At 35.6% G+C, this 12,221-nt stretch overlaps 1 protein-coding gene across 1 annotated transcript in view; it reads left to right on the top strand.

Moving 5' to 3' along the window:
• Positions 1-12,221, top strand: part of DDX55 (DEAD-box helicase 55) — a 584,207-nt gene that overhangs the window by 301,973 nt on the left and 270,013 nt on the right. Inside the window, exon 6 of the mRNA XM_044068554.1 lies at positions 4,225-4,374. Within this exon, the coding sequence (XP_043924489.1) occupies positions 4,225-4,374 (150 nt within the window). The remainder of the gene's footprint in view (positions 1-4,224; positions 4,375-12,221) is intronic.

The raw sequence follows: 12,221 nt of genomic DNA, 5'->3' as shown, positions 1-12,221 counted from the left end.
CCTTATCCTTTCTCTAAGACTACGATCAGTTTTACCTACATAAAACTTATTGCATACACAGCAGGTAGCTAAATAAATCACATGGCAGGTATCACATGAAGCTTGGACCCTGATACCAAAAGACTCACCAGTATCTGGATGTTTAAAAGAACTATCAGTCAAAATATACTTACAATATTTACAATGCCCACATGGTTGTGTGCCAACTGTTGATTGTAACACATTATCTTGTTTGTTATTACATAACCTGTTTTTCAAAGATCTCTTATTTCTAAATGAAAATTGTGGATTGTTTCCTACTATATCCCTGACATGTTCATCTGTAACTAAGATATCCCAATGATTATTAATGGCTTCAGTATATAAAGAAACATCTCTACTATAACTAAAGCACATTCTAAGCTTATTGTTACCACTATTTCTAGTTCTATGTGCTGGATTCAAAAAGTAGGGTTTAGCCGTAGTATCCCTTAGTTGCCGAACTGAAATGGAATTTTTATTTATTAAACCTACCTCATAACCTCTTTCTGCTAATTCAGATTCAGTTGTTAACATTTGTCTTTCAAAATCCTCTGTCTTAACATTCAACCTAGAAGCTCTAAAGAATTGACTTCTAGCAACATTTGTAAAGGTAAATTCAGGATGCATACTGTCCCTTTTCAGCAGGTTATTAACATGAGATTCCTTTCTAAATAACCTGGTAGAAATATTGCCTTGCTTATCCTTTTCAACAAATATGTCCAGAAAATTTATAGCAACCTCTGACATATTTAGAGTAAATTTCAAAAAATCGCTAGATCTATTAATATATGTAATAAATTCATCTAGCTTCGATCTCGACCCCTTCCATAACAGGAAGAAGTCATCTACAAACCTCCTATAAAATAAAATAGAAGAGCTATATGGTCCTTTCAATAAATGTTCAGTCTCCCATACTAACATAACAGCGTTGGCATAACTGTTAGAACAGGAACTACCCATTGCTACCCCATGTTTGATGATGATGGTAACTTTACTGAAGCTAATATTAGTTTGATTTTGACATTATTAAATTTGGTTCTTAATAATAATATTTTTACTTTTGATAATAAGATTTTTAGACAAAAACACGGGGTAGCGATGGGTAGTTCCTGTTCTAACAGTTATGCCAACGCTGTTATGTTAGTATGGGAGACTGAACATTTATTGAAAGGACCATATAGCTCTTCTATTTTATTTTATAGGAGGTTTGTAGATGACCTCTTCCTGTTATGGAACGGGTCTAGATCGAAGCTAGATGAATTTATTATATATATTAATAGATCTAGCGATTTTTTTTTTTTTTTTTTTTTTTTTTTTTTTAAATTTACTCTAAATATTTCAGAGGTTGATATACATTTTCTGGACGTATTTGTTGAAAAGGATAAGCAAGATAATATTTCTACCAGGTTATTTAGAAAGGAATCTCATGTTAATAACCTGCTGAATAGGGACAGTATGCATCCTGAATTTACCTTTACAAATGTTGCTAGAAATCAATTCTTTAGAGCTTCTAGGTTGAATGTTAAGACAGAGGATTTTGAAAGACAAATGTTAACAACTGAATCTGAATTAGCAGAAAGAGGTTATGAGGTAGGTTTATTAAATAAAAATTCCATTTCAGTTCGGCAACTAAGGGATACTACGGCTAAACCCTACTTTTCGAATCCAGCACATAGAACAAGAAATAGTGGTAACAATAAGCTTAGAATGTGCTTTAGTTATAGTAGAGATGTTTCTTTATATACTGAAGTCATTAATAAACATTGGGATATCTTAGTTACAGATGAACATGTCAGGGATATAGTAGGTAACAATCCACAATTTTCATTTAGAAATAAGAGATCTTTGAAAAACAGGTTATGTAATAACAAACAAGATAATGTGTTACAATCAACAGTTGGCACACAACCATGTGGGCATTGTAAATATTGTAAGTATATTTCGACTGATAGTTCTTTTAAACATCCAGATACTGGTGGGCCTTTTGGTATCAGGGTCCAAGCCTCATGTGACACCTGCCATGTGATTTATTTAGCTACCTGCTGTGTATGCAATAAGTTTTATGTAGGTAAAACTGATCGTAGTCTTAGAGAAAGGATAAGGGAACATCTTTATAATATTAAGAAAGTGAATGTTATAAATGCCTTAGCTAAGCATGCTAATAGTACAGACTCACAGCATATATTTAATTTTTAGAGTGTTGGGTAGAAATTATATAAATATTCGGCGTGGTATCAGGGCTAGAACAGAAGAAATAGAGGCACAGTGGATAGTTAGACTTCGAGCCAATTTTGGGCATGGACTTAATGAATATATGCCATTGAAACCTATGTTGCAAAAGAGACTGTTAAATAGGTAAAACAATGATGCAAAAAGTTTATCATTTTTATTCTGTGCTGTTTTTACTTTAAGAAGCATTGCTTTTAACTTTTAATTGGTGTCATGTGATTTTTAATGGTTATATAAGGTGTGTCTTTTAGAGTTCATTTTGTATCCACCTGATGAAGCTATTGTGAAAGCGCTTATGCTGAATAAAATAGAGCTGCTCAACATTTTCGATTTATGGTTGGTCCTTTATGTCAGTAGGAGAACTTTATGCTGTTTGGATTATTTGGAGCCAGACCTTTGCTATTGTTTTTTATATAATATTAATCTTTAATTTGCCTGTTTCCAAATGTACTTCATGCACTTTCGTTCCTAATTTTGTTGCTCTCAGAAAGGTGCTACCTTGCAGTGTCTTGTTTTTGGTTTCATTACATGTCTAATAGTTCCTGATATATTTTACTTTCTGTTCAACAAAAGCCAGCCATAGCATTGAAGTTTTAAAATAATAATTTTGAGCAGCTCAAAAGCCTTATGATTAACAACGTAGTTTGCTGAGCACGTAAGCTACAAGCCATTTACTTTGATTTTTCTTAAAATGCTGTGACATGTTTTTATAAATCCCTTAGGGAGATTTATCAAGCTGCTTGTAAAGCATCTGGCTCTTGAGTTACATATTGAAGTTTTTTGTTTTAGTATCACACACTGTTTTTGTACGGATTTTGGTTAGATCCCCACATCTGCTTTTCCCTTCTGTGATTTGCCTCTAGCTGCTTTTCATCCTAGTATAGGGGTAGCTTGTGGAACTGCTTTTCCAGTCTCTTTGCCTCTTCTATTACCATGACACTTTTTTTTTTTTTAAACAAGAAACATCTTTATTAAATTATCACTTATGACATGGACAATTGTAAATTTATGTAAATGAAAACAAGCCATATTGACATAGTCTGATTTGCAAACGTTATACATCGCTTAAAATCTCCCCAGTCATTGTCAGTCAAACATTACATAGCTCATTCAAATCCTGCCTTCTTTTAAACCTCATTCCTCCCCTGTATTTATTGTTCCCATAATTCTCATTTTTTTCGGTATATTTTGCCACTATGCCATGACATTTTGTTGATCACCTGTAGGCTTCCAGGTGTAACATACCCGTTTTTCATGTTTGTTGACCATGTAAATTAGCTTAATATTTCATCAAATGGGGTAGTCCTATATTTTCTTATTGGAAGAGTAATTAAAATTGCTGAATAAGGAGCTTTTTTACTCTGAACTTGGCTATTTTACCCCAAGGCCTCTACAAAGTAGAAAAACATTTCTTTTTGCTTTGGCTATCTTAGAAGCTGAGTGATGTAAAAGGTGTAGTATAGAAAAGAAGTATGCATATTTTACTCAAGCAAGATTTGAATAATTCCATTTCACTGAAGTGTAGTAGATCAGATGATATCCTCCCTTAGATTCTTGAACTCCAAAGTTTTATTTATTTTGAAAAATGTCTTGGTGCTGATTTATGCTGATCTTACATAATTTATTTGATGACATGGAAGAAAGCCTACCAATGATGAAATTTACATTTTTTCTAAACAATGATCAGGCATGATTCTGTTGCACAGTATGTGGCTCAAAGTGCAGTATAGTGTAGTATTCAAATTGCTAAATAGAGAGATCTGGGTTTGAAACCATTCAGCTCCTATTCTTCATACTTTGTCACTTGTGCTCCCTGGTCTGTTCCATAGAAGATGGGATAGCCTGCATACCAGAATGCTGACATTTTCGCTTTAGAAATCTATGGTTTATAAGGCAAGAGTTTGTAATGTATCTTTCAAAGTCCAGATTATACTATTTTTATTTTTTTTTATTTTGTTTATATTTGCATAACAGGGGAAATATAATCATTGCCACTCCAGGACGTTTGGAAGATATGTTTAGAAGAAGAGGAGATGGATTAGATTTGTCTGCTTGTGTGAAAACACTTGATGTGCTTGTATTAGATGAAGCTGACAGACTTCTAGACATGGGATTTGAAGCGAGGTATGTACACTGTTTTGTTTTTTCTTCATTTTTTTTCAGATGGAAGTAGTATAATCCAAAATCTGTGTGCTGCACAGATATATGAAAAGAGACTTTGGTAATCATAAACAGGCTCTTAATAAAATTAATATAGAATCTCTTTGAAGATGGCTTTTGGAGAACTAATGGGGAATCTGAGAGGAGTGGTAACTAGTACTGGAGGGGTCGACATTCTTGACTAAGTGTCTAGCTTTGACTAGGCCCCATTTGAAGTGATTGATAACTGTGGATGCTTTGTTGAATGTGGTCCACAAATAAGCCCCTGGGAAGCACTAAAGGCTTATCAGAGTGATTTGGGAGCATGGAAGACTGACCCACCTATCAGTTAATAACATAACAGTGGTAAGCAGCTGTTTTACTTTCCAGTTTTTAGTCTGCCATGCAGATCCACATAACTGTAAGCAAGCAGAATAGTCTTTACTGGGAGCTGCAAGAAAACTGAAGTCCCTTCGTTAGTTTTTTTATGAAGGTAGGTGATAGGGATGTTGGGTATAACATTAGGAGGCACTATGTATCACACAAGGTGAACTTGCCTAGCAGTACAGATAGTGGATATAAAATGTAAGCTGTCAAAATCTGACCAGATTTCTACTTGCATTTGGCATCCAAAGGTACTGTTTTAACATAGTGAGTAGGTGGAGAGTTCCTTAGAAGCAGTGAATTTTTGAACTGTTTACTTCACTGCTTGTGACTGTTTATTTTTGGGTTCATTTCAGTGTTCTAGTGTCACTTTTGCATGGCAATGAAAATTATAATGTATTCTGAAAATAGATACTTGGGATACATAATCTGTACCTTTCATATAGACACGTATACATTACTTACACTGTATAATTTGTTGGTCTTCTAACCAATAGCAGTTTGTCTTTTTTTCTTGTTTGATAAATCATATGTTTAAAACATTCTTGTAGTTGTCAGTAGCAACATAATGAATGCTAGAGACAGTGAAGTGCCTTTTGTTTTTCTGTTGACTAGTGTACTGAACTGTTGTGGACATTTTTATGAGAGCTGTCTGTAGCTGTAGATGATTATTCCGTGGCTAATTCTAATGTTTGATTTTATAAAACTAAAATGACATTCACCATCATATCAAATAATACATAACAAATGCATACAAACCAATAAAACTTGAAATAACAGGATGAATCTTTGATTGGCCTTAAAAGAGTATGTTCAAAGGCATAAAATGGAATGTGGTATCTGCATCCCGTTTCTGCTTTTTGAAATGTTTGATGGTGGTATGTTGCTGTTGGTCTTATTTTCTCATAAAATAATTACTTTTGTGGGAAAGTAAGACTTTAAATAATTTGCACCTTCATGTGTTATGCTCGCACTCTTTTTGATGTCTGGCCTTGTTGACCTAGTAACATTCTTCAGGCAATGGAAGCACTTCAACAAAAAATAAGCTGGTATTAACTTGATATAAAATAAAAATAAAGAATGTAAAAGATACTGCTGCAACAGAATGCCTGGAACAGTTCTTTTGTTTAGCCAAAACTTTTTGGTTGAATAAAAGAACTGTTTTGGGCATTACGTTACATAAGTTTCTTTTGTATTATTTACAGTATATATTAAACCTCTTGGATATGCCAGTTTTCCCTTTTAATAGTACATGTACTCTCTGTCCTGGTGAGGAGGGAAGGGCATATTCTCGCTATATTTAATGCTTTTATTTTCTCCTTGCTAAATGTTTTTATTTATAGGAAGTGCGTTAGACATCCAGAATCATGCCATAAAGTTAATAGGCATGATGATGTCAGTGCAAGGGGCATGTGAGCTGCATCCATTAAGCATGTTAAATAAGTGATTTGTATTTTATTTATTTATTTGTTTGTCATTGAAATTGATAAAAAGCAAATAGAGCATTTATTTTTGAAAATGTTGCAAGGTAAAATGCTAATTCTCTGAGCAACCTGTTCTCAGAACATCCTGACAGGATGGATCTTTTCAATGTGATTTTTAACTTTAATACTTGCTTTTTAAATTTTCTGTTATTTCTGCTCTAATTATGTCCACACTGCCTTTATTACTTACCATTTAAAGACTTTTCTTGGTCCATAGTTCTGCTACCAAGTGTCTCTAATGGGACTAGTTTACCTTGACTGAGACCACCAGACATGTAATTAGGGAAGATGAGCACAAGTGGTAATGCAGCATGTGTGGGCTTATGCATCTTAAGTATCTAGACTGCCATGGATCTTTAGCCTCTGTCTTCTATGAGGAAAGCTAGTATATACCAATGGCCGATGTCTGACTCCACCTTTGACGCTCTTTGTTTCCTGATGGATATGTTGAACTGAGGTTTCCATAGGAGTTGTACCTCTGACCCCCAACTAAACACACTCCATGTCTGCTTTGGCAGGGTTTGAGAATAACCACTGTACACTTGATATATACCTATCGGGGCCAGCAGTCCAGCTGACAGAGACCTTTTAGGTTATGCACAGGTGTCATCTCCGACAGAAATCCAGTCACTGCTCCAATAAATCCAGTTACTTGGTTTTCGTTTTTGAGTTATCGCTTTCATCTTGACATAATAGTTACTTAGTTCAGAATATTTATTTTCTCAGTTGTGGTGTTTGTGTTGTTATTTTGCCATAGTTTTCTTGTGAGCCACATGCGAGTAGATTGCTTAACCTTTTATGAAGGAGAGCTAATTCAGTGATAGATAAAAGTAAAAAAAATGCTAAACAGACAAGACATTTTTAGCACCAAAACCATCCATGAGGAAGCATGGGCTATCCAATAAAAGTTATTTTTTTTAATTAAAAGTTTTACTGGAAGTGGGTTACCACTTTTTATAGTTTTATAATTTTTTTTGGTATAATTTGCGGTAATCATATTGTCTTTTGAATGATTATTTCTCTGAAATACCTTTTGGTGTTTTTACAGTTTTTTTGTATTATGGAGATTGTTTCATTTAGCTCTGCATTTTCTGAAATGCACATACACCCTCCAATATGCATGATCATGTGCTTATTTAATAAAAATGAATTGAGCTACTGTTTGCTTCAGTTTACTTACATTTGTTCGTGTCACCCTACATCTTTATTTAGCACTGAGATATGTAACTTGAAAATGTATTGTATAAGACCCTATGCATTCCATATGTAAGTACTTGCCTTACTCCCTTACTTAAATATATCAACTCCATGGTCACACAGCAGTGGGTAAAAGGGAAAAACAATGCAGTGCATCACCAGTTTAACCAATAAGAAGTCAGCATGGTTCAAAGAAACCATGATGAAAAGAAATCAAAGTAAAGACGAATGAATGAACTGCACTCAATGTGGGATAGTTGTTTGCTTCTACATTGGTGTGCTTCCCACTTCTTTGATAGAACCCATGATGTGCACAACTTTTAGTACAATGTAAAATCATAAGCTAAAACATTGCTGCTTCCTGCGCCTCTCGATGTGGAAGAGATATCGCACCTGTCAGACAGTTCATTGCTAATGTTTTAGAGCAGGGGTCTTAAATTCAAATGGCATGAGGGCAGATACAGTCTTTCCTATTTGCCAGAGGGCTACAACCCCTCTCGTACTTAAGTGGGAATGTGGTGTTGATGATACAGATTCTCACAGTGAGGAGAATTAAGGATGAATTCACAACGATGATGACAGTATAGGGATGTAACCTGTTCATAAAAATAAAAAAGTGCTCCTCTTTCTGACCCATTCCTATGATTATTTTTTAAAGCTAAGTGCGAAAACTTTAAAGAATGAGTAGTTCTGGCATGCCAGTCACTGAAATGCATTCAGGAAATCACAGCACACTTAGGTACACTGACATAATTAATTGGGCTAGCAGTCGTAATTCGGCTGCCGAGTTGCTTATGTAATATTTTTAACAGAGACATTCAGAGAGTACAGAATTTATGCAATCAACACCAAAGTACTAAATGAAAAACTAATGCAACTTTAAAGCAGTTGATGTGCTTCAGCTAAGGAAACAGAAGACATGGCAGCACTCCTCCATTAATACAGACATTTGACTTACACTAGTAACAACAAGTTGACAGGCTTACAAAAACTTAACAGACCAGTACCACAAGAGTTAATGTAAGTCAGAGTGTTTACAAAGTTCAGAAGGAAGATGGCCTCAGGCAGTCATCTCAAGATCATTATTCTTTGGTTAGTTACAATGTGATCTAAGCATTTTTTTTAATTAGCAGCATGTGCAAGTTGTATTTTTGTTCTTAACACCAATGTATGCACTAGAGAGATATAATTAGGATATTCAAGATCAGAATGTTCTGTGAGCTGCCTGCTTTTGAAATGGTAACATCTGCATTACAGTTGAATGAATTTGTGATCTGAGGATAAATGATAAAAGTCACATATCTACATAGCAAGCTGTACTACAGTTGATGTCAAGCACTGTGCACAAAATGTCAAGATCCAAAAGCAGGCACATAGCAAGCAGGTGATATTGTACTTTGACTGAATTAGTGGTATTGCATTATACTGCTGGTATGAGAACTGAATTTAACAAGTTTCTGAATGTGCAGCCCTAGCCCATGGTCCTTTTTAGAGTAAGTTATTAGTATTGTATGTAGGGCAGCCACGGTGGTGCAGCGGTTAGTGTTGTTGCCTCATAGCAAGAGGTTTCCTGGTTCGATCCTCGGCTAGGGTGCCTTCTGTGCAGAGTCTGCATGTCCTCCCTGTGGTCGTGTGGGTTTCCTCTGGGTGCTCCGGTTTCCTCCCACATCCCAAAGACATGCTGTAGGTGGATTGGATACTGCAAATTGGCCCTAGGTGTGAGTGTGTGTGTGTGCCTTCTGTGTAAGGTTGGGCGCCGGGCTGGCAACTCGACACTGTAAAACTCCACTGCCAATCATGAGCGGACAGGTGATCCACTGTGGCAACCCCTAACCGGGAAAAGCCGAAAGAAGAGGAAGATGATTAGTACTGTATGTAATTTCATATAAATATATCACTTTCTCATGAAATCTCTGCTCATGCTGACAGAGGTGTTGTTCTTTTAATCACTACTTTCCTGTGTATCTCCAGTAACCAACAATACCATGTTGTATTGATCACAGGAGCAAGAACATAAATGGTCCACCAGATAGATGATATGAAAGTAAGTATGCTGTGACAGTCTGGTACTCTTTGTGCTGCACACTTAAAGTCAATAATGTTCATGTCCCTTTCTTAGTAATGTAACATGAAGAAAGAGCTGGAAATGATTAAAATGAGAAAATATGCCATCTTCTAAGTTTCATTAGTAAACTTTGACATACAGTTTTCACTTAACTACTTTTTGTGGGGCAGTTTACCTCTACCTGGAAGTTTTGTATTTTGTAATATTCTGCAAAGCTAACAATACCATGTGGCTTTATGTAAACTAAAGAGAAACATCCTACTACTTTGCCATGCAGATGCAGCTAGCAGTCAAACATAGCACACATATTCAGCCAAAAATTCCAATAGTACCGACATAAGGGCACTCTGGGAATTGTTCAGATTAATATTTGTTTCCGCAGTGAAAGAGCTTCTCCTTGTAGAATGCATGAAGACTTGCATCTATCTGTTCATTTCCCCCAAAAAATATTACTGCAAAGTCTGCTGCTGTTAAAGAGAAACAGAAAAGCAGGGGAGTGGTACTATCTTGTGGTCCAAATCAGTGTGTTTTTAAGAGTCATACAATAGTACATGCTCATGAGCCAGGAGATTGAGATTTCTCTATTTGAAACTTAGAAGCCAATGTTAATTTTCAGAATTGTTATTTTATGACATTAAATAAAAGGTCTTTTTTAATTGTAGCAAACATTTTTACATTGAACAAAACTGCAAAAATTAGAAGAGTTTACTCTGTTCCTTAACTGAATACTTAGTACTTCTTAGTTGTATAACTGCTGTTTCATGCATATATATTCTTTACCCATAGTTCTAGCTAACTGGTTGCTGTATTTCTATGCTGACAGCAACCTCAAAAGAACCGTACTCCATGTAAAGACATTGTGCTTGCTAGGTATTGCAGGTAGAATTAGTTGTTTTAGTGCTCAAGTCACAACATGAGTGAGTAGCATTATTGTTTTTGTTTTGTTTTGTTTTTCCAGACTGGATTGCTGTTTTACACAGAACCCCAACAGATGCTTCCTACTGCATCTTTCTAAAGTGTGGCTATCCAAAAAATACACAAAATATTTTTTTTTTTTTACAAACTAAACCTCAACTTTATTGTCTAGAGCACAGCTGGTGATGAAGTAGGGTGCTAAAATTGAGAATTATTGTTGAGTTACTGATCCTAACCAGTTTTGTTAATGAGTTTGAGAAATCTGTTTCAAGAACATAAAACATGCTGTAGTTGTGTTCGGTGACCATCTCTTAATTGTAATAAATGATCCCTTTTTGTCCTTTTTTTAATTTCTCCAAATCTTTTGGGTTTCTAATACCATGACAGGAACATACCCCATTCCAAAGTCAAAGTACGAACAAAAGTTCATGAAATTAGTATTGTTTCAATCTTTGATATCATCCAGAAGTGCTCTTCACAGCACCCATAACGTCCCCAGTAATGACTCCTCCTGCAAGTCATACAGAATTACATGTATTGGTAATGTATCTAAGTACGATTGTAGATTCTTTTTTGTAAGACCCATTGCTGCTACTACTATTGGAATTGTCTGGGTATCTTTGTTCCACAGTGCTCTCATTTCTGCCTGCAAATCCTGATATTTTATGACTATGTGTCTCTTTTGTACGCAGGACAGTGTAGTCACTGGGTGTGGTGATTTCGGTCATTAATGTTACTTTCGTCTTCTTTTCATGGACCACTATATCCGGTTTTCTAGCATCTATTTTTGAATTGCTGGCAATGGATGATCCCATGTGATGTAGACTTCATCATTTTCTGTGATGCTTTGTGGGTCATGTTTCCAGTGTTTTCCAGCCACTTCAGTACCATAATGTTTGCACAATCCCCAGTGCAACAGTCTTGCCACATTATTATGCCTTTCATTAAACAGTCTTTCTGCCATTAATATGTTGCAACCATCAAAGAGGTGTGCAGCTGTTTCCAATTCTGTTTTATAAAACCTACATTTGTCTGTTTCTCCCACATGTTCAATGCTCTTTGTAAACCATGTACATAGCCCACTATCTTGGGCCACCAATATTAACCTTTCATCTCTTGGTTTGAATTTGCCTGTTCTTAACCATTCCTGTGTTTGATCCTGATCAACATGAGGCACTTCCAGAAGTTTTCTATACTTGCAACTATATTTATGCATTTTCCGCATTTCGTGACTTCTTATCAGGTCCTTCACCATATATTCCTTCTTTTGTTTTTTGGCACAATCAGTTACTGCCTGATTTTTTTTATCTACTTCTGGTAAGATTTCCATTCCTGCTTGATGCCAATATGCTTCTGCTAGACTGAGCGGGGAAGTCATCTTAGATTTATTCTCATGTTTCAAAACTTTCACTATGTTTGGGTCTTGTGAGGTCAGCAGATATGTGTGCAGTCCCATGATTGCAGAGCTATACATGTAATCAATTTCAAGGAGGCCCATCCCTCCTTCGGAACGGGGAATATATAATTTTGGTATGCACGGATTTTTATAAATCATTTGGTGAGCATGAAGCATCCTTCTTGTTTTCCTGTCTAATCTATCCACCATGTTTTGGGGCCAGTCAGGTCACTCCAAAACAGTAAGTTAGGACAGAAAGAGCAAATTGGTTTATAGCTTGAATTTTGTTCCTAGATGTCAATGCTGTTTTCAGGATTAATTTAAGTCTTCTAAAGTATTCCTTACTAAGTTTTATTCGGATTTGGTCATGTTTTATTGTTGAGCCTTCATC

The sequence above is a fragment of the Protopterus annectens genome, chromosome 4.part0, assembly GCF_019279795.1.
Source record: "Protopterus annectens isolate FY-2018-M chromosome 4.part0, PAN1.0, whole genome shotgun sequence".
Taxonomy (NCBI): domain Eukaryota; kingdom Metazoa; phylum Chordata; order Ceratodontiformes; family Protopteridae; genus Protopterus; species Protopterus annectens.
This window is presented reverse-complemented; position numbering and strand designations above follow the sequence as displayed.